Source organism: Ambystoma mexicanum, chromosome 3p (assembly GCF_040938575.1).
Source record: "Ambystoma mexicanum isolate Mex_15411 chromosome 3p, UKY_AmexF1_1, whole genome shotgun sequence".
Lineage (NCBI taxonomy): Eukaryota > Metazoa > Chordata > Amphibia > Caudata > Ambystomatidae > Ambystoma > Ambystoma mexicanum.
This window is the reverse complement of record NC_090925.1, coordinates 214,841,862-214,865,365: the sequence shown is the minus strand read 5'-3', so window position 1 is coordinate 214,865,365 and position 23,504 is coordinate 214,841,862. Positions and strand designations below refer to the sequence as shown.

The 23,504-nt window shown below is 49.1% G+C and overlaps 1 protein-coding gene across 2 annotated transcripts in view; it reads left to right on the top strand.

Annotated features, from left to right (window-relative positions):
• The window catches only part of NOP2 (NOP2 nucleolar protein), a 385,194-nt gene that overhangs the window by 193,559 nt on the left and 168,131 nt on the right, over positions 1–23,504 (top strand). For both annotated transcript variants that reach the window (XM_069650683.1, XM_069650682.1), the window contains exon 8: positions 7,456–7,655. In XM_069650683.1, coding sequence (XP_069506784.1) covers positions 7,456–7,655 — 200 coding nt within the window. The remainder of the gene's footprint in view (positions 1–7,455; positions 7,656–23,504) is intronic.

Genomic DNA, 23,504 nt, shown 5'->3' with positions numbered 1-23,504 from the left:
AGTTTCAGCTGGATTTGATCTTTGGAAGACGATGCACTCAATAATGGTCGAGGTACCCTGGGTATTGGGATTCTGCAGCTCGGAAAAGTCAAAGCAAGTGGGATTGGCCCAAAATGAAGTCTTGAGCCTAGTTGGTCCAAAAAGCCTAAGGGAGGAAGTGGTCCATGGCAGGTCTTCCCTGTCGTTGTGAAAACGGGGTCAGCACAGCTGCAAGGCTTCACTGGTGCTTTCACTGTCCTGGAAGGTGCTGCTGGCGTCTCTGCTCGTCTTCTGCTTCGGATTCCTTGTTCCAGTAGTCTGTATCCAAAAATCTTTGCCTTTTATGCTAGATCCCAGTCATTCACACACTCGGAGCTGTCAATCATCTGGGTTTGGCTGTCCTCCAAGATAGCCAGCTGCCCAGTTACAAATGGTTTCAGCCAGGTATACCTACAAAGGACAGTGAAGTTTCTGTCTTCTCTCCCTTCCTGCTTTCCCAGACACACTGGAGTCTGGGCGGACTTCAGGGCTGAAGCCCGCCAAAGGCAAAACTCAAAAAGGACTCAAATCTACTCTAAAAGATGGAAGAAAAGACCAGCAGGAACGGACAAATGAAAAATGGCACAAGACTGGGGCCATTTCGAGAAAATGGTCACCCATGGGTGCTGTACTGTAGCTGAGATATCGGCCTGCTAATAACCTGCACAAAAGTTGGTAAAATGTAACCACTGCCACCAGCCAAGTTAGTCAGTTGTAACAAAATGTTACCGGAGGAGTGGGAGAAAGTTACAATTTAACCCTCCAGACTCCCACATATGGTGGTGTGCTGGACTCGCAAAAGGAAAGGTAAGTAAGATAGTTATCTTACTGTTCTTGGAACTGTAGTTCTGACAAGAAAATGTATTTAAACATAAAGAGAAGCCCAAGGGACCTTTCAGTGGCACTGCACATTGGGTGCTGGGTGTCACAAAGCAAAAGCAGATGCCTGTATTAAACATATGGATTTTACCAGACCCCATAAAACAGTAACAAATAAGTCCCAGTCAGAGAAAAACAGTGAGTGGGTGGTAATAAGTTCCTCTCACGCAGGAGATTAAAATCAAAAGTCCAGAGTCCCGGGGGTCTCTCATGTTAAAGGGAATTAGCACAGAAACTGAAAATTCTCCCTAATAGTTGCCGTTCTGTAAAACCGGTGGATCTTCCATATTCTATGTGAGGATTCTGGGTATGAGAAATGTACATCTTTTTTACTGTTAAGTGGTGAGGCAGTATGGCAAGTATGGGGAATCTGGGCGTGTTTAGTAAGCACGCTCTCCCTGTAGTGAGGTAAGACACACCAGGTGAGGATAAACACAGGTTTATTGGGACAAGTATCAGACATATAGTTGAGACCCCCAACCAGGACAGCATCAGATCTCCAACTGCCGAAATACAATACATAACACATCCTAAGTTCCATAGCAGTGCATTGTGACCTCAACCATGCACAGCCCAATGATTTAACATAAAGAATGCTCATCATCCCAATAGCAACACTTGGCATTCCCTTAGCACAGCAAACCCATATATATACACCAGTAAACCCATATATACAACACCCCCCCTATCTAAACAAAGTTTAAAATTAATAACAAATGTTAGTTAGCTTAACTTGGTATTATAATAAAAGAAAATGTGAATATAAAATATAACATCAGCAGACATTGCACTTTTAACATATCACAAGGATGGTTCAAGACATCTGCTTTCTTAACTTCGCAACTCTTGACAAATTCCAAATTTGGCTGCTCTCTGTCCTAACGGCACCTCTGTACACCTGGACAACCTTGACCGGATCCGAATACAACAGATCCCCTTTCCTGTTTATTACGGGCTTCCGTATTCTGATCCAATCACCCACCTCAACAATTGTTACCTTCCTCTTTGAGGACTTCTCATTCATCCTCTCAACCTATTTACCCTTTCGTTCTTCCATTCTTTTTTTAACTTCCTCTACAACCTCATTGGTTTCCCTCACTCTTCCCAACCTTGCCGGTGATAACAGTGTTACCTCTTCGCCCTCATCAATTCGAAGGGACTTCCTCTCGTTTCAGCATTTGGGGCCATCCGTAAAGCATACAAACGCTCTTTGACTGCTACTTTGCGATCACTACCACATGCACTTGCTCCTCGAATACCATCCATTATACAACGGTTCATTCTCTCAACTATTCCGTTCCCTTGCGAATATACAATGCAGTCTTCTTGTGCCGAATTCCACATTTGAAAAGATATTCTTGGAACAACTTACCTGTGAATTGTGGACCATGAGAAGGGTCCTTGGCAATCCCTCGCTTTCAAAAACACTCTCTAAAAACTCCACAATGGATTGACTTGCAACATCCCTCAATACTTTAAACTCCGTCCACCTTGAAAACATATCTATTAAGACAATAATAAACCTTCCTCGTCCCCTACCCACATCGACAGGGCCCAGAACATCAATGGCAAGATCTTGCCACACACCTTCTGGTATCAACGTCTTTCTTACTGGCTGGACCACCGCCGAAAGATTTTTTTCCTGATTTAATGCACACTACACACTCACCTACAAGTCTCTCGATTTCTCGATCGCAACATGGCCACCAATAATCAGCCTTTATAACATCCTTAGTCTTGGATACACCCACGTGACCGCAATGGGCAATTTCCACCAGCCTTCTTCTCAAATTCCCAGGAACAACCAATTTGTCCCACCAATATAGTACGCCATCCCTCACCGACAATTCCACTCTTACTTCCCACAATGAACTCTCCTCTCCCGACAACAATCTCTTTTCCGGCCAACCTTCTCTGACGAAACCCATGATGCGTCTCCACATATCGTCAGACTGCAGAGCTTCAATCCACTCTTCTCTCTGTATCACCCTTTCAGTCAGTGGTCGCAAATACCATATTACCAACATCACCACATTTTTCACTCTCCTCATCACCACTATCCACTCTTAACCTCGAAGCATAATCGGCTTGTACATTGCTTTTCCCAGGGACAATTTCCATATTGAATTTCAGGCATTGTAACCTGGTTACCCAGCATGCAACTCTTCTTGAGACTTTATCCAGGCCTTTACTTTCAAAAATTGCCTTTAATGGTTTATGGTCAGTTCTCAAAATGAATTCCTGACCCCACACACATTTTTTCAGTTTTTCAATTCCCCAATGGCACGCTAGAGCTTCCATTTCTATGACAGAGTAATTCAACTCAGCCCCTTTCAACATGCGTGAAGCATGTAAAACTACATCTTCCATATCATCCCCTCCTACTTGGGACATAACCACACCAATCCCTATTTCGCTAGCATCCACCGATAAGATAGTCTTTTTCTTGGTGTCGTACATAGCCAATGGTTTCGCCATATCAATATTCGATTTTATTTCTTCAAACTCCTTTTGACAAGTTCTATCCCAGTCAAATTCAACACCTTTCTTTAGCAGAGCTCTCAAATTTATTACCCTATCCGCAAAACTTTCTACAAAACGATGGTAAAATTCTATGGTGCCTAAAAATTACCTCAATTCTGCCTTGTTTTTCGGAGCTTGCGTTCTTCTTATCCCATCAACCAAATCCTTCCTGGGTCTAAGACCTCCCTCAGATATTTCATGGCCCAAGTACTCCACCGTACGAGTGCAAAAGACACACTTCTGACCATGTAACGTAAGTCCACGCTCTTTGAAAATCTTTAGAACCCCATCCACTTTTTCTCTCAATGCCTCTACAGTTTTCCCACATACTAACACATCATCTTGGAAGCACCAGACATATTTCACTCCCTTTAGTAATTTGTCCATCACTTTTTGAAATACTGATGAAGAAGAAATTAGCCCAAACGGCATACGTCGGAATTGATAAACTCCTTCATACGTAATGAATGCAGTAAGTTTTCGCGACTCAGTATCTAAATCTATTTGATGGTATGCACCTGCCATGTCTAGCCCGCAAAAAACTTAGCGTTACCAATTCGACTCAGTAATTCACCGATATTGGGTAGGGGATGTCGATCTGCTATGACACACTTATTCACTTCTCTTAAGTCTATACACACTCTTAATTCACCACTTGGCTTCCGTACCACCACAACCGGGGAAATCCACTCTACATCCTTGGCTGGTTCAATGATACCCGTCTTTTCCAGCTTCATTAGTTCTTCCTTCACAGCATCCCGCATCGTCATAGGTATTGGTCTCAGTTTCGCACACTGGCTTACTCCCATCTCTCAACGTAATTTTGTGCACCATACCCTTCAGACAAACTACTCCATTACTGAAGACTTTGGGATATTTCGTTATCACATCACTGTTAACACCCCCCCTACTAGACCCTCTGACATTTCCAATGTTAAGCACTTGTTCTTCACTATTGGGGTCCAGTTTGATGCCCAGACCTTTGTTCTTTCCACCTGAGTAAGGTTTTCCCCCTTCCTTGTAACATATATTTTGCCATATGTCGTTCTCCCTTTGAAACTGAAATGAGCCATGCAGCACCCCAAAAGCTCTATTTTCCCCGCCATTGTAGTCCCCAGGGTTTTTATCAGATGGTGGTAAATCTTCCATCCGACCATGTACTAGAGTCTGCTAACATTCTTACTTCTTGGCCATTCACCTTAACCCACGCCGCAGGATGTTCACACATCATTCTGAGAACATTTCACCATATTAACAGTGACCTCACTCTCAGACTCTTCACCCTCTCCTGATGATACAACCTCACATTCCTCAACAAACATGGTCCCTTTAGCCCCAGCTATACGATAATTTTTACAGCAGTTTTCAAAATGTCCCCACTTCTTGCATATAGAGCAATTTGTTTGTCTGCCAGGACATATCGGTGAAGTTGATAAGTGACGCACACTCCCACACCTAAAACATAAACGTTCCTCTCTTCTTGGACCTCTATAAGTAACCTCCTTCTGAGTATTTTTATTACTCAGTTGAGCTTGCCCAGCCCCACTCTTGCTCTGAACTGAGTAATTCCCTCTTACAAGTTTATTTCTCAGTTTCCTTTTCTCTTTAGTACCCCCTTCTTGGGGTCACTAATCTTTAAAACTTCAATAGGTTGAACCGGTTTCGTCTTTCGTACCCAATTTCGCCACACACTAAAATGTGTGCTCTATCCTCTTAGCAATAGTTATAACTTCATCTAAATTAGGATCGTCCTTCAACCACACTTCCTCTGGAATTTTATCATTTGAACAGTGTAACATGAACTGATCTCTTATATGTTCATCTAATGACCCACCAAATTTGCAATTCTATGACAAGTGTCTCAAAGCTGCAATGTATTCTTCTACTGACTCGCCGTCATGTTGGAATTCCATTCCGAAATGATAACGTTCCAACACCGTGCTGATCTTTGCCTCAAAATGTTTGTCTAATTTAAGTAAAGCATAGTCAAAGTTATTACCACCATCTTCAATGTCCAATTCTGCAATATCAGGCAGTGTTTCATAAATTCTTTGCCCTTCATAGCCCAAAAAGTGCATTAACATGGATACTTTCCTTTCCGTAGACATACCATTTCTACATGTCGCCTTAACATAATGGATAAATTCCTCTCTTCCATGGGCCCCATGAACATTTGTGGCACAGGGACATCAGACAAAGGCATGCTAGGAGTAACTGTATCAGTATCTTCTATAGCAGTTGTGCTCTTCTTCACTCACGTGACCAAAGTTTTATTAAATTTACTAATCAACAGCAAACCCTGCCACGTTGTTTCTCACCTGGACGAATAATAGTGTATGTTCGACCTTTTTCTTCAATAGATAGCATGTCGCCGCCTTCCCAAAAAGGCCCTGGGCGGTTGACTAATCTCGTTGCAGCTTCTTGGGGTCAAGGCGTCAGTTCCAACCAACGGAGATTGAAAGGAAAAGAAATTATGATGCTGTCACGTGACAAGGTACGCACTCGCCGTCCATGTCTCAAATTTTGGATCACATGAGCTGGCGTTACGACTACAGGAAGAAGGAATTCAGTGAAGCCACCCACTCTTCGCGGCTCAGCAAGATGGTCCATTAGATCCTGTACACGCTTTGTTGAGAGCCGTATCACATCGCACACCGATCCGCACTCGCCATGTTGCGCACAACGCAACAGCCGTGTCCTGATACTTCTTTGACAAATTACCACTGGTTGTGTCGCGACCGGACAACACTCGGGTTTGGCAGCTGCCGACCTCTGAACCTTTAAGTACCAGGCAGCGGGTACGGCCCTGGAGACGGCCTATGACGAGCAAACGGCGATCCACACTTCAAGGACCGCCGCAATCCAATCGTTGGGCAATCTACATGGACTGCAGAGTAGGTCCGCAACGATTCGCTGGGCTGGGGGTCTCAAAACTCCTTCACCATCAAGGCTTGCCTGGGTTGTTCTCTCAGACTCCTTCAGAATCCCATCCTCATCGCCAATGTAGTGAGGCAAGACACACCAGGTGAGGATAAACACAGGTTTATTGGGACAAGTATCAGACATATAGTTGAGACCCCCAACCAGGACAGCATCAGATCTCCAACTGCCGAAATACAATACATAACAAATCCTAAGTTCCATAGCAGTGCATTGTGACCTCAACCATGCACAGCCCATTGACTTAACATAAAGAATGCCCATCATCCCCATAGCAACACTTGGCATTCCCCTAGCACAGCAAACCCATATATACCAGTAAACCCATATATACAACACTCCCAAATCTAGTTTGACCAGGGGTTGGGGAGGAAGTTCTCGGGTAATGCACACATGAAGGTACTGACGCCCTGATTTTGCCATCTTTAAATCCAGGTGTTTAATGAGATTGTGCTAATTTTTTTATGCTGTGATCCACCAAAAATGATCACATTCTGTGCAAAGTAAAATGCATGTATGTTGGATGTATGTTGGATAGCAACATCACTGCACATTATGAACACAACCGGGTGAGTGAAAGAAGGGGTCTGGGAAGGAAGTGCTTTGGGGAGGGGGGGGTCAGCTGCTGATTAGGTTCCTTGAAGATCTGTTATTGCAATTCCTTACTATGTGCAGGGGAAGGGGATGCCAACATGTATGTTAACAGACGTTCATATCCACCCTCCCCTCACACCAAGAAAGGTAAAATGCTACAGATTTGTATGCATAAGACATATTCTGTTCTGTATCGATATCGGTTTGGCCCTGGAACTGTGGTTACTTTATCAAGTCTTTTAGTGTATAGCAATAACTTAGACCACCTGCACTCAACAATTAGTCTGTTTACTTTTCGATTAAGTAATGCATAGAGTACTCTGGGATCAAATATGTAAGACTTTAGATATGGTTTTGTACATATGCTTTCTTTGGTCTGAATAAATCTGTTGCATGTATATGGGAGAGTTGTTTGGGAGAACTTCTTTGTGATCTAGTGCAAAGTATTCCCTGTAGCATACATGCTTTTATTCCTTATTCTCCTTGACCTGCTTCCTCCACCTGCTAAGCCTCTGGACTTGCAGGATGTACATCAGCGCATAAAGGACAATGTGGAGGTGTTGCAGAACTTTGGGCAGAAGCGGGAGGCAGACCGGACACGGGCAGAGTACTTGGCTCTCCTCCGCCGTGATCTAGCCACCTACTACAGTTACGGAGACTATCTGATTGAGAAGCTCATGGACCTGTTCCCAGTGTCAGAGGTAAGGTTGCCCTGCGTGGACCTTACCACCGCCCTTTAACTCCTCCCAGATCATGTCTGCTGTTAGTGAGATGTTCCTTACGCCCAGAGGTCAGCATCTTTTGGTATTGTAACAAGGCTTGCGTTGTGGCCCTGTCAAAGTGGGGGAAGTGAGCCCACACCCACCCAAAACAAGTGCCTGAATGCCGACAGGCCCCCCCCCCTCTCCACCCCTCTTTATCTGCGGTGATGGCCTCCCGGCCGTAGATGGAACCGGGCAGCCGCCCCAAAAATGCGTAGAACACCGGCGCAGGGGTTCGGGAGAGCCCCGCCACATCAAGGAGACGCTGGAGATCAGTGTTGGTGGCATCCCTGAAACTGGGTGCCATGAACGGCACAACACTGGTTTTAGGACTCAGCAAGGGTAGACGTGGCACCGAGGGGTGCCATGTTCACAACAACACCGGTAGGCTCCAGCAGACTGTCTGTTGGGGTCTACTCCTATAGAAAACCACCATTAACCCACCAGAGAGATTTTATTAATAAATACAGGCCCCATTTAGGCCTTGAACCACCCCAGCAGGGTCCATGTTGGAAAAGGGGCGGGACTTACCAGTCCTTTTAAGACCCCATCCCCCATGGCCTTTCCACTGTCACACCCCTTGGAGGCAGTTAAGTGATTGGACTGGGTAAGTAGCAAATTGTGTGTGTATGTGTGTAATCTGCTTAGATCACATGCTGTGCATAGGCCGACATCTAGTGGAAGCTGCAGAGTATTACTTTGTTTTTCGAAACTCAAAGGGATGTCGAACAGGGCATGCCAGTAATACTATCCCTAGTGTGACTGCCCCTGTATCCATGATCCCTCACGCGTGTAGGACTCTCGATTGTTTTTTTCCGCCATACTTGTTGGACGCATGTTGTAGAGTTCCTTCAGCGCTAAGCCATTTATAGTTAACAATTACCGTTAATTGTTAATACTCCCCCTTTCTCTTCCACCGTGCGGCGAAGATCGATGCTGGTGAAGATCGTGGAAATCAGCCGTCGAGAACTGCTACGACGGACTTCGGGCCTTGGAAGGCCTCTGGCCTCGGCCCTATACAGTAGGGAGAGTGGGGGTGGTCATATAGGCTCTTTTCCCCCCTTTCTTACATATACCCGCCCGCTGCCATTTGATAACATATGCAGAGTACTCCATTCAAATTCTGCCCTAAGTGTAGTAGGAAGTTTCCCTGGGTGGATAAGCACAATACGTGCAATCTGTCTCCCACGAGACCATCCCGAGGCTACCTGTCAAGCTTGCAAGCTCTTCAAGCCGAAGACCCTTAAAGACCGCTCGGCTAAGCGCTGGACCCACTACGTCAGGCAACTAGAGGCCATGGAAGTAGAGGGGACATTCAGCCATGGCAGCAACCCCGCCGAATCGGACGGCGAGGGCAAAGGGGTGACTTCGGACACCCACGCGCATACCCCCGACCCCGACGGACTGGCCGGCGGCCACGTTGTGGGGACAACACCTGGTGGCAAGAGTGCTTCACATCATACCACCACTAAGCACATTAGCCCCGGCTGTGACTCGAGCGATAGGCGCCGGACGACACCACAAGAGCGGTCCAATGAATCCTTGTCCTCCTGGGTGTTCCCGCTCGCCTCATGACCAAACCCAACTGTCTTCCCGAGACTACACGTCCTCCTTCGAATCCCGCCTCCGAAACTCGACATGTGTCAATTTTCGGAGGCCCCTAAAAAATCGGGTAAACATTTCTCTAGTCATGGGGGACGGTATAAGCAAAACATGTTCATAAGGAAAACAAAAGGCCCCAAAGGAAACGGGGGAAGGCTAAGATTTCAGAACCTACACCAAAACCAAAAACTGTTCCTCCCACTGCTGAGGATATGGGCACTGATGAGGAACTAGAACCTGTTGTTGTTCCAAGCTCCAAAGAATGGAGCTCAGCAGACATTGATAGGGACATGAAAAGATTAACATTCATGGCTAACTTTTATGAGAAAGATCCTAACTACTTTCATAGTTACTCCAACACCCCTCCTACCTCTGCCCCTTCTGGGTCCAAGGCAACACCTGAGTCCTCTCAGCTCCCTGCTAAGAAACTCCGCTCTGATGCCCCGTTTCAGGGCTTGGTCACAGACCCCTTGTGGTGGAACCTTACACCAGGATTCATATTGTGATGAAACGGAACCTCAGTTAATTGATGACCAGACGGGTGACCCTTTTTATGGGGATGACAAGGACCAGGAGGAGGATGAGGCTGAGGCCTACAACATTGATTCCCCGGCTGCTAAAGACTGACCACCCCCACCACTCCCCCCCAGGTGCTTGACTCGCCTGTAGATAACCAACCCCTCCTGAGGTACTGGTGAAGGCAACTGCCCATTTTCGTATCGACGCACAGGGTGTCCAAGAAGACAGAGATTTCGCTGAAGAAATCCTAGGAGACAAAGCCGTTACTCAGGCTATCCCTTTGTTGAAATCCATCCAGCGCAGAATTGATCCCTCGCTGCAAACCCCAAATCTCACTCGAGCAGTTAATCCGCGAGTTGAGAAATTGTTCCGTGCCACACCCTCCGATCCCCTGTACATTAGGGACCAATTAAAGCCTGATTCCCTGGTCGTAACAACCCCCAGAAAGAGTGCAGGTACACCGCTTGCTTCCTCAGAAGCACCTCCTGATAAGGAGAATAAACAAATATGTGCTCTGGGGAGAAAGGTTGCCTCTACTTCAGCCTATCGGGCACGAATTGCCAACAGCACAACCCTTTTGGCAAGCTACAATTGCCATCACTGGGAAGAAGTGTCTGCTTTGGTGTCCTCTGCACCCGGACCCTTAAAGAGCCAGTTAGCTCGGCTGGCAGCAGATGTAAGGCCTCTATCAGACTGCATGTTAAAAACAAACTTTGATGTAGCAGATAATGCTAGGAGGTTAATTGCCGAGGGCACTGTCATGAAGCGTCTTGCTTGGCTAAGGCAGTCAAGGTTCAAGCCCGAAACCCAAGCAACCCTGATAGATATGCCTGTGGATCCAAATGTACTATTCGGCAAGGCAGTGGAGGAAGCTTTAAAGACGGCAAATCTCTTGGCCAACTCACCAATAAACCCTCTGGACAAAGGGGTAACAATTTTTGCCGCTTTCGGGGCCAAGGTTCCCAAAGGGGTTCAAATTATTACCAAAACCAGGGAACCTCATGGGTTAACAACCAATCCCACTCCTCACAGGGCTACCCCAGAGGGCAGGGCAGGGGTCGCACTAGGGGTAGAGGCAGCCCCGTCCGAGGTGGTACGCCACCCAACAAGCAGTGACGTTCCGCTTCAGGTCCCCTCCCATGCATCCCCAGTAGGGGGGCGCATTACCACCTTCACCCACGCATGGGAGGGGATCACTTCAGACATATGGGTGCTGTCTGCAGTGTCCGGAGGATACTTCATAGAGTTGCTAGGACGCCTCCGCGACAGAGTACACTCGCTGGAACATCAGACGATCCTCCTCGAGGATTGATCACCGTTCTGCTAGCAAAGGACGCCATAGAAGTCGTCCCGGTCAACCAGGTAAACAGGGTGATTTATTGAACCTACTTCCTTGTTCCTAAAAAGATCTGACAATGCGCCCAGTATTAGATTTGCGCCTTGCAAACAAGTATGTCAAGCCACAAAAATTCTGCATGACTACATTGCAAGAGGTAATCCCACTACAAAAAAAGGGGATTACATGGCAACATTGGATATGAAAGATGCCTATTTTCATATTTCAATGTTCCCAGCACACAGAAGATTCTTACGTTTCATGATACACAACCAGCACTACCAATTCAAGGTGCTGCCCTTCGGAATAGCCTTGGTATTACTGGCACGCCATGTGCGACATCCCTTTTCGAGTTTGGAAAAACAAACTGTAATACTCCACAGCTTCCACTAGATGTCGGCCTATGTACAGCATGTGAATCTAAGCAGATACAAGCATCAGAAATAAGATTATGGTGAGTAATGTAATATTAATATATATATTTCTCAGACTTGTGGAATTTGCTTAGATCACATGCTGTGCATAGGCCAACATCTAGTGGAAGCTGCGGAGTATTAGTTTTTCGAAACTCAAAAATGGTAGTAATACTATCCCTAGTGTGATGTCCACTGTACCCATGATCCCTCACGCGTGTAGGACCCTCAGATTGTTTTTTTCCGCCATACTTGTCGGAAGCATAGTTGCAGAGTTCCCTGGCTTTCAGCCATTTTGTCATCATTCATCTAAAATTCCCCGTTTTCGAAGTCCCACGTCGAGATTTCGAACATCGACGCCAGCCCGAAGAACGAAGAGCTGTCGAGACTGCACGACGGACTTTGGGCCTCGGAAGGCTTCTGGCCGCGGCCCGGGCCTCGGAAGGCCTCTGGCCTCGGCCCTGTAAGTAGGGAGAGTGGGGGGTGGACATACTCGCACTCGTTTATTTCCTGCATATACTCGCCCGCTGCCATACAGTTACATCTGGAGAGTACTCCACTTAAATTCTGCCCCAAGTGCAACCGTAAATTTCCTTGGGTAGATAAACATAACACCTGTAATCTCTGTCTGCCTAAGGATCACCCCGAAGCTAATTGCAGAGCGTGTAAGCTCTTTAAAGCTAAAACACTAAAGGACCGCTCCACTAAACGTTGGACCCATTACGCCAGGCAGCTCGAGGCCATGGAAGCGGTGGGTTCCTTCAGTGATGGCAGCAACGCCGCCGTATCGAACGACGAGGGAACAGGGATGTCGATAGACACCCAAGCGCGAGTCCCCGGTCTCGGAGGGCTGTCCGGCAGGGCAGTTATGGACACTACACCCGGCGACATGAGCGCTACCCACACTACTGCACCTAAGCACACTAACCCCAGCTGAGACTCAACACGCTTGTCGGGTCATCGGAAAAAAGAGGCGTCAAGAGAGCGGTCCACAGAATCGGTGTCCTCTGGGCGTTCCATGTCGATCGCCTTGCGACACACCGCAAGTGTCCACGATTGCTAAGGGTGCCTCGCTCCCCAAGGTTACGGAGGTATGCTCGTCGGAAGACTAATCTGACCTCTACCCCCAAGCAGCACGCCTTAAGTCGGCTCCGGCAGTCCTTTCCACGTCTGCCTCCGAGTCTCGACGCACACCCTCTAAAGCTACAGAACCTAGCCAACCCACCCCCGAATCTCGGCGCCAGGCGTCGAAAGATGCAGAAAGGGCCAGAGAGTCAGGGAAACATGCCTCTACTCGTGGTAAAGGGGAGAAACGGCAGAATAAGTCATCAGACAAAACATCTGTACCCCAGGTCCAGAAGGACAAACACAAATCTTCGGATAAAGATAAATCTAAGACCCCTGACCCTATCTCTAGGCCCAAGGTTGTCCCTCCCACTCGACAGGATATGGGAATAGAAGAGGAACCTCAGCAGGAGGTGGTCATTACCAGTTCCAGAGAATGGAGTTCTGATGACATAGACAGGGTGATGAAAAGAATGTCTTTTATGGCTAATTACTATGAGAAAAAGCCTTATTATTTTCTGAGCTAGCAGAATACCCCTGACACCTCTACCCCCTCGGGATCCAAGGACCCTCAGCCTTCTAGTAAGAGACCTCGCTATGTCACTCCAGCTCAGGGCCTGATTTCAGACCCACTCTCTAGTCAACCTTACCATCAATAGGCTGAAGATCCAGACATACAAATGCTGGACTACCAAACAGTGGTCGATTATTACGGAGACGACGAGGACCAGGATGAAGAGGAGGCAGAAGCCTATAGTGTAGACTCACCTATCCCCAAGGATCCACCAGTCAATGACTCACCTGTGGATAATCAGCCACTACTGAATGAGGTCTTGGCTAAGGCTGCAGAGCACTTTCACTTAGACACTCAAGGGGCTCAAGAAGAGAGGGACTTTGCAGAGGAAATCATGGGGGACAAGAAGTCCATTGCCCAAGCCATACCTATTCTGAAGTCCATCCAACGCAGAATTGACCCCTCCATCCTCGCCCCTAATCTCACCCGGGCAGTCAATCCCAGGATTGAAAAATTTCTCAGAGCCACCCCTTCCGATCCACTTTACATAAAAGGTCAGCTTAATCCCGACTCGTTGTTAGTTACTACCACCAGGAAAAGAGCGGGCACACCCCTAGCATCATCTGAAGCTCCCCCAGACAAGGAGAGCAAGAAGATATATGGTCTAGGAAGGAAAGTGGCCTCCACTTCCGCTTACCAGGCAAGAATCGCGAATACCACCACTCCGCTGGCAAGTTATAATTGTCACCAATAGGAGCAAGTAGCTGCCCTCATTGCCTCCGCACCAGAACCACTAAAGGGCCAGTTCAACAAACTACGGTTGTATCCGAATTGTTTGTTTTACAACTGTTCGAATGACAATTGACCTTTTCACAATTGACCGAATTGTGAAGGTCAATTGTAACATTTATGTGGGGGGGAAACCCCCCACAACTCCCCACCCAACGCCAAACCCCCCAAAACACATATATTCTCAATTGTGACCCTTTAAATTCGGTCAATTGTTCATTCGAACAATTTGGGTAATACCCAAACTACCCAGTTACACTAGAGGTAACAAGAGGGGCCGTGGTAGATGGGATAGGCAGCCCAGGTAGAGGCGGTACGCCTCCCACCAAACAGTGACGCTCCGCTCAGGGTCCCTTCCCATGCATCCCCAGTAGGGGGGCGCATTTCCACCTTCACCCAGGCATGGAAAGGGATCACCTCGGACAGATGGGTGCTGTATACAGTGTCCGCAGGATACTGCACCGAACTATTGCAGCATCCCCGAAACCACACCCAAGACAAAAAATACACTCCCAGGACCACCAAAAGATGATCCTCGAGGAAATCGCCAATCTTCTCGCAAAGGACGCGATAGAACTCGTCCCGGGCAACCAGGTAAACAAGGGTATTTATTCAACTTACTTCCTTGTGCCAAAAAAAGATCTGACAATGCGCCCAGTATTTCTTATGCCCTGCAAACAAGTATGCCTAGCCACAAAAATTTCGTATGATTACCCTCCAAGAAGTAATCCCCCTATTAAAGGAAGGAGATTACATGGCAACATTGGACATGAAAGATGCCTATTTTCATATTTCCATGTTCCCAGCACACAGAAGATTCTTGCGCTTCAAGGTGGACAGTCAGCACTACCAGTTCAAGGTGCTGCCCTTCGGTATAGCCTCGGCCCCAAGAGTATTCACCAAGGTATTGGCAGTGGTGGTGGCGGCGCACCTACGTAGGGAGGCAATCCCAGTGTAACCTTACCTGGACGACTGGCTCATCACAGGGGAAACCCCAGTAATTTGCAGATCCAACATCCGAAGAACTATCGATGACCTCTTCTAATTGGGTTTCTCAATCAACGAGAAAAAATCAAGCCTGGTGCCAAGCACCTCCAAACAGTTCCTAGGAGCTATCCTAAACACTCAAGAGGGGTTGGCCTTTCCATCACAGGAAAGAATTCAGAACCTATTACTGCAAATTCCTCAATACCAGTCCGGTCGTCGGATAAGGGTTCGCAAAGCAATGTGTTTGCTCGGCATGATGGCGTCATGGATTTACCTGGTTCCCCACATGCGCATGCGTCCCATGCAGGAATGGTTGGCGAAACAGTGGTCTCAGGCAAGTGGTCAGTGGGACGATCGAGTGGTCGTTTCGCCAACACTAGTACAGAGTCTTCGCTGGTGGACAAGGGAGAATCTCTCAAAGGGGAAACCCTTTTACGATCCGGAAATACAGGCTGTAGTCACTACTGACGCGTCCCTCTCAGGATGGGGACCACACCTCCTTCACCGCACGGCCTCTGGTCTCACACAGTGGCCAAGAATCGCAGCAACCTGCTAGAATTCATGGCAGTCTTCAGAGCGCTTCGAGCGTTCGGACCCCACCTAGCGGACCTGTCAGTGCAGATCCTAACGGACAGCACAACAGCAATGTTTTACATAAACAAACAGGGGGGCACTCGTTCGCAAAACCTGTCCAAGCTTGCCCAGAAAATGTGGATATGGGCACTCAGACGGAACATTTACCTGTCATCTCAGCATGTTCCAGGGGATCTCAATTCACTAGCAGATGCTTTGAGCAGAGACCTCCTCCTGGAAGAACACAAATGGTGTCTACACGAAGTCGTAGAAGACCTCTTCTCACAGTGGGGTTTCCCCACTATAGACCTGTTCGCCATAAGCGAAAACAGACAATGCCCAGACTTCGCATCCAGGTTCCCCCAGCCAGGCTCCAAGGGGAACGCTTTATGGATGAACTGGTCAGGGATGTTTGCCTACGCTTTTCCACCAACCCCCCTGATGAGGAAGGTGGTCAACAAGATGCACAGGGAATCGATGACGCTCATCCTAGTTGCTCCCATGTGGGCAAGACAACTGTGTTCCCGCACCTGCGCAGACTGGCAGTGTGCGAACCCATCAAACTCCCGTGCTGGCGCAACCTACTATCCCAGCACGAAGGACAAACCGTGCATCCTCAACCCAACTCAATGAACTTGGCAGCATGGCTCCTGAAGTCAGAGTTTGGCCATCTCAATCTACCACAGAGATGCATGGATATCCTTAAAGAATCAAGAAAACCCAACACAAGACACTGTTACTTTGATAAATGGAAGAGATTTGTTATTTGGTGCCAGAGTAAACAAATCAACCCGGTCGATTGCACTCCTTCAATATTGACTACATGCTCCAGCTGCTGGACGCAGGGTTGGTATTTAATTCACTCAAGGTACACCTGGCAGCGCTGTCAGCCTACACCACCTCCCATAACAAGGTGTTGTGGTGGAAAGTACCAGTGGTTAAGGCCTTGATGAAAGGGGTAAAGAGACTCCACCCTCCAATTTCAAACCCTCCACTGGGATGGGACCTTAATGTGGTGCTTGCTAAACACATGCAGAAAGCTAGTCTCAAACACCTTACTTATAAGACTGCCTTCTTAGTAGCCATTGCATCCATAAGAAGGGTCAGTGAAATTCAGGCTCTCAGTGCAGAATTGCTGTTCATAAGGATAAACTGGTTTTACGAACTCAGCTTAGGTACTCACCTAAGTTCATCTCTAAATTCCATGTTAACCAGTCCATTGAGCTACCAGCCTTCTTCCAAGAACCCAAAAGCTCTGCTGAGGTGAACCTACACACATTAGATGTGCGAAGAGCGGCCCTCTACTACGTAGACAAGACCAGGCCACTAAGAAAGACAGATCAACTAAAGGTGCCATCTCAAAATGGATAGTCAAATCTATCCAACTGTGCTATTCCCTTTCAAATAAACCTCTGCCTTTTATTCCAAGGGCCCACTCTACAAGAGGCACTGGGGCCACTCTAGCTTTCATTGCAAATGTACCCCTTGGCACCATTTGCAAAGCAGCTACATGGAGATCTATTCACACCTTTATTCAGCACTACTGCATTGACACTCATTCCAAGACAGATACTCAAGTTGGACAAGCGGTTCTAAGACATTTGTTTGCTTATGACCCTTCTCACATCCCACCTCCTAACATTGCTTGCTAATCTATGCACAGCATGTGATCTAAGCAGATTCCACAAGCCTTAAAGGGATACATTACTCACCGTAATCTTATTTCTGACGTATGTATCTGCTTAGATTCACATGCGCCCGCCCTTCCTCCCCTCTGAGAGAAGGCGCATGGATGCTTGTAGTCTTATCTTTATATCTGCTTGCATACTCTGTACTCGCACTACTCCTCATGCTACCTCATGTCAGAAAAAAAAACACAATCTGAGGGTCCTAGACGCATGAGGGATCATGGGTACAGTGGACGTCACACTAGGGATAGTATTACTGGCATGCCCTATGTCGACGCCCATTTTTGAGTTTAGAAAAACAAACTGTAATACTCTGCAGCTTCCACTAGTTGTCGGTCTATGCACAGCATGTGAATCTAAGCAGATACAAGCATCAGAAATACGATTATGGTGAGTAATGTATCCCATATATTTTTTTTATTATTATTTCTTTTTTTAAATGCATGAGGCGGTAGAGGACGTCAGAGAGCAGTGATTGGAGTAAAGAGGCTATTAAGAAAGTGGTCTGTGGAGTGTTAGTGTGAGCGTATTAGAGGTAGAGTAAGGTGGCGGTAGGAACTGGAAGTAAGTAAAGTAGGTGCTGGGAGTAGCGAGTGAAGGAGATGGGTTGTATCAGGGTGTGCAGGGCACCATATCCCTGGGGTGTGTCTGACCAGGGGCTAGCGAGAGAGGTGTGCAAGGCGCAATATCCCTGGAGTTCTGGTGAGAGGAAGACTGTGGTAGTAGAGGCGTAGCGTAATAGGAACCGTATTAAAGCGAGGAGAGCGATGTTAGGCAACATTGTATGTAGTAACCCCGTGGGAGACTACACCAGACTTGTCCTCATGGCAATAGGTAACCCAACATTCTCCAGCATGGGGTCTGGCATGGATTCACATGCTCATGAATATTCCCTGTCGTCAGGCTGGGAATCTGCAGTAAAAAGAAAAATCTCTGAACTGTCTTTCTCCCATAAACCAATCACTGAGTTCTGGGTCATACTGCCCCCAGCCAATGACTGCCCTCTACCTAAGGCCCTCTTCTGGCAGCCATCTTCAGATTTTTACTGCACGTTCAAGTGATGGGAGTCCTTGTGCTTCGCTCTTCGAGCTTTTGCTGTGTTTTTGCTTTTTTTGTGAGTTATACTTTATTTTCCGGTCAATCGAGCCCTTGTGCTCCATTGATCATCCTTCCGACTAACAGGGACCCGTTTTCAGATTTTTTTCAGCGCCCTTCAAGGGCTGTTTTTCGTTGTTCTCTCCTTGGAGGTTCCAGAAGATTCTTCAGGCCAACACTGCATGGATCATGCTGGACGAGAAGGATGGCGCTTCCCTCTTCAAGCTTTGCTCTGACTGTGGTTTGCGGAATGTGTATATGGACGACTTGCATTCCCAGTGCCTGTACTGCCTACATCCTGCGCACACAACGAACTACGCCAACAGCTGGAGTCGTGTCTGCAGTCCAAGGCCTCTGCCCCGGGTTGCACCAGGGTCATTCCCCTGGATCAGGAAAGTCTGTGCGGGCTTCTAAGTCCTTTGAGGGTGCCCCACAAGTGGGGGCCCAACACAAGGCCGTGCACTGCAAGTCCGATCCGTCAGTGTCTCTTCTACCCCGGGTCCCACGACAGTCTGGGCATGATCGTCATCCCCATTGGCATCGGTCTCCAGCCACCACTCTGGATCGTCATCCCACCTGCAGCGGTGAAGGCCAAGGGAGACTAGGGTTCTGACAAGGCCCTGAAGGAGAAAGCCAAGCAGGACAAGGTGTTCCGAGACAGCCAGGAAGCACAGGGCCTAACAGGACAAAGGTTCCAGCCTTTCTGTGAAGGCCCATGTGCACCAGGCAAGGTTGTCACTCTCCCTCGAGGTAATGGTGGCGTTGCTGGAGAAGACCGTAGGGGTGGACCCTCGGGGTGCCCCAACGACGGCCAGGGTGTCTCTTGCTCCCAGGAGGGAGGCTTCGAGCATACCTGTTAAGAAGACTCCAGAGAAGAGGATGCCGGACATCAGCCCAAGACCGACACCTCTGGACCCGAAGAAGGGGGGTGGAGGGGTGAGGGGGTGGGTGCATTGAAGGCCTGCAGGGTACAGACATTTCTTCTGCTGCTGATCTCATCATCTCCGTCCACACCACCCAGGAGGGTGATGATGACTAGGGTAACGCCAGAGTCTCGCCACACCTCGAGGGCCGATGACGAGGATACAGTCCAGAGAGGTGACAAGGGGCCCCAGGACGACTAGGTACCAGCACCTAACGTCCCTACACCCCAGATACCGTCCAACGACTTTTCGCTGGACATTATCGCCACCCTCCACACTCTGGTGTCCGAGATACAGAGGATGATCCTGGCGGCCCGAGCGCCCAGTTCTCCCACGGTGCCAGTTCCGGCTGCCCCGTTGACACCGGGGGAACCACCAGCCGAGAAGAGGAGGCACCCTACGCCTCATGGCACCCTTCACCACCCTCTCCATCACCCCTCTCTCCCCCGAGGGAGACAAAAATGGCGACAAGGGGCACGGATGACTACAGCGGTTTGGGGGACCTCCCATCGCCTCCCCCCCTCCCCCCAGAGCCTCTCCACCAGACGAGGTGGGGTCTTTCCATGCAATGATCGCCCGAGCATCAGAGCTGTTCCAGCTCACGCCAGAGGAAAAGGAAGGCTTCTTGTACTAGCGCCGGGAGGCGAAGAGGAAGACCATCCTTACGGTCCCGCTCATGGATGATGTTTGGGATAACGGGCTGGCTTTAATGAAGAACCCCTCTGCAGCTCCACTGAAGAGGGACTGGCTGGAGAAGTAGTACAGGGTACCGAACTCTGCACCCAAGTGCTAATGGTCTCAGCCGTCACCATACTCCGTGGTCTCGGCGGAAGCCAGGAAGAAGTAGTCGGGCTCTACGGCCTCTTCCTCCTCCACCCCTCCGGACAACGAGGGTAAGAAGTTGGATTCGATGGTTAGAAAGGTGATCTACTCTGCGGCGACGATTATCAAGGCCGCCAACATCCTCGCAATTGCGGCCAGATATGCTTGGGAGCTGTGGTTTAAGTTAGCTCCACTGCTGGACTCCATCATGGTGGCCCTGGACATCGCAGACGCAGGTTTGCGCCAAATGGGGAAATGGAGTCTCTTTGTTGTCGTGGCTGGCTCAAGGCCACCAACTTTAGACAGGAGGTCCACACAAGGGTTTTGGACATGCCCTTTGACAGGGACAACCTTTTTTGGAAAAACGGTGGATGAATCTCTCTAAGCCATCAATGCAGAGACGGCATGTGCCTTAGGCACCCTGCAGCAATGTCGGATGTCCTTTCGTTCCTCAGGAGGGGAGTCCTTCAGGTCATCGAAAGGTTTTGGCGGGGCGTCTCCCTCTTACCGCCAATCCCCCCCCCCCGCTCCTCGACCCAGGAGGCCAACAGGGGTTGTTCCAAAGTCTTTGGGAGCGGACGTAACGGTCTGGGACAGCAGAGTGGCGCATCGACCTCCAAACAGGATTTAGCCGGCCAGGACGTCAGGCCCCCACACGTGCACCCCAGTGGCAGGCCGGCTGGCGAACTTCATCTGCATGGGGGAGACCATCTCCACCGACAGATGGGTGCTGGACGCTCTCGCCCATGGCTACACCCTAGAGTTCCAAAGTGCCCAAGAATACCATCCGTGGCTCGACAGGATAATTGCAACCCTCAGCTTCTGCTTGAGGTTCGGGCCATGTTGCAAAAGGGGGCGATAGAGCTTGTCCCACGACGGCTCTGGGGCTCCGGAGTGTACTCGAGGTACTTTCTCATAAGGAAAAAGACTGGGGGCTGGAGGCCCATTGTAGACCGACGGTTCATAAAGTTTCAGAAGTTCATGATGGTGACACTACAGCACATGCTCAGCCAGCTGGAGGAGGGAGACTTTCTGTCGTCGCTGAATCTGGAGGACGCGTACTTCCACGTCCCCATACACAAAGGTCACCAAAGGTTTCTGGGCTTCGTCCAGGGGAAGCATTATCTGTTAAAAGCCCTTCCATTCTGACTGAAGTCGGTGCCCAGAGTCTTCAAGTGCTTGGCGCTAGTCATCTACGACTACAAGGGATCCATGTGTACCCCTACCTGGGCGACTGGCTCATCCGTGCCATGTCAAAGGACACCGCTGTCGAACACACAAAGCAGACCGTCCAGCTGCTGAGAGATCTGGGGTTCTCAGTGAATTAGTCCTGCTTAACTCCATTACTTGACACACTGTTCCTGGGGTCCAAGCTCAACACAGTGGCATGCTTGGCGTCACCGTCGGAGGAAAGGATATCTGCCATCTTGGGCAAGGTGTAACGTCTGTTGGCACTGAAGATTGCCACAGTGAGAACCATCAAGTCGCTACTTGGCATGTCGGTGTACATATACCTGGTTCGGCTCTACAGGTTGCCGAGGCGGCCCCTGCAGGATTTCCTCGACGCCCGTTGGGTACAAGTGTCCAGAAGCTTCCAGGACTGGATCGTGCTAAACAAGGAGTTCTGATGTGCGATCATGTGGTGGGGTGTGCACACCAATATCTCACAGGGCACGGTTTTCCAGAACCCCCCCCCCCCAACCCACACGCACCAGGAGACACTCACGACTGATGCGTCTCTGGAAGGATGGGGAGCCCACACCGGACATCTTCACGCCAGAGGTCTGTGGCTGCCGGAAGAGAAAACTCTGCACATAAACTTACTGGAACTGCACAGTTTTCTGGGCACACGTTTCTACTGTCCCTCAAGGGCAAGGTGGTGAGGGTCTTCACCGACAATGTTTTACATCCGGAAGTAGGGGGGCACAAGGTCCCCACTTCTCTCCATGGAGGCGCAGGACTAGTGACACTGGGCCGTTGCCCAAGGATGTTCCTCATTCCGTTCCACCTGGTAGGAGTACAGGACACTGTTGCCGACTCTCTCAGCAGGGAGCATTGGTCCTTGCCACGAGTGGGGAACTTCGGCAGGATCAGGTGGACAACCTGTTCAGCAAGTGGGGCAAATTGCCACGACGACGAACACCAAGTGCTGGAGGTTTGCCAGCAGGTTTCCCCAGCCAGGGATCATGGGGGGTGGTGGGGAAGTGCATTATCATTCCCCTGGGAAGGCCTGTTTGTGTATGCGTTCCCGCCATTGCTTCTTTGAGTCATCAATCAACCCAGAGGGTACAGTTGCAAGATGACCCTCTTTGCATCTCCTGCAGTCAAGTTTCCGTTGGTTGCGGATCTTCTCGCCAGGGAAGGAGGCGCAATACTACACCACGACCCAGGATCGCTTAACCTGAAGGCCCGGCTCCTGCAGCATTAGAGTTCGGGAGTTACAATCGCCCAGCGGAGTGCAAGGAGGTGCTCGCCAGGGCCAGGGCGTCGCCAACTTTCAAATGCTACGGACAAAAAATGGAAGAGATTCGCATTTTGGTGCCGTTCACAGAAGATGAACCCTCTTGAGGGTCGCTGGCTAAAGCAGGGCTGGCTCATGCCTCCATCAAGGTTCATCTTTCAGCTATCTCCCGCTACACCAGATCTCCGGGACGGTCCTCTTTGTGGTCACGCCATCTGGTTAAGGAATTCATCAAGGGACTGTTCCGTTCGTTCCCACCGGTCAAGGCTCTTGCTTGGGAACTCAATGGGGTACCAACTAGGCTCATGGGAGCTCCGTTTGAGCCTATGCTTTCTGTTCCACTCAAGTTGCTGTCATGGAAGGCAGCTTTCCTCGTGGCCATTACCGCTGCACAACGGGTGAGATCCAGGCCCTGTCCTGTAAATCACCATAATTGACTTTCCACGAGACAAGGGGACGCACCCCTCCTTCATGCCCAAGGTGCCATCGGACTTTCATTTCAACAAGCCCTCGGTGTTACCAGTATTTTTCCCGATGCCTTCATCGCTGGTTGAAAGGACTTTGCACTTGCTGAATGTGGCTAGAGCGCTGAAGTTCTATGTGCACCGAACAAAGAGTTTCCGGAAAACTTCTCAGCTCTTTGTGAACTTTGGTCCTGTGAACCATGGTAAGGCTCTGTCCAAGTCTTCCATTTCCAGGTGTCTTTCAGGCTGCATCACTCACTGTCACTGGTTGGCAAACCAACCGTTGCCTGACCATCCGAGAGCCCATTCTACCAGAGCAATCACTGCCACAACGGCGTCCTGTCTGGTGTGCCCCTGCTGGACATCTGCAGGGCTGTAACGTGGAGGTCGACACACACCTTCACTAAGGTCTACTGTGTCGACAGGGATTCCAGGGAGGAGTCCAGAGTCGGCCAAGCAGTGTTGTGCAACCTGTTCCCTTAAAGGTGAGCCTGGTGAGGAGGTAAGGATAATGTCTTCTGTTGAGCCTTGCCACCTC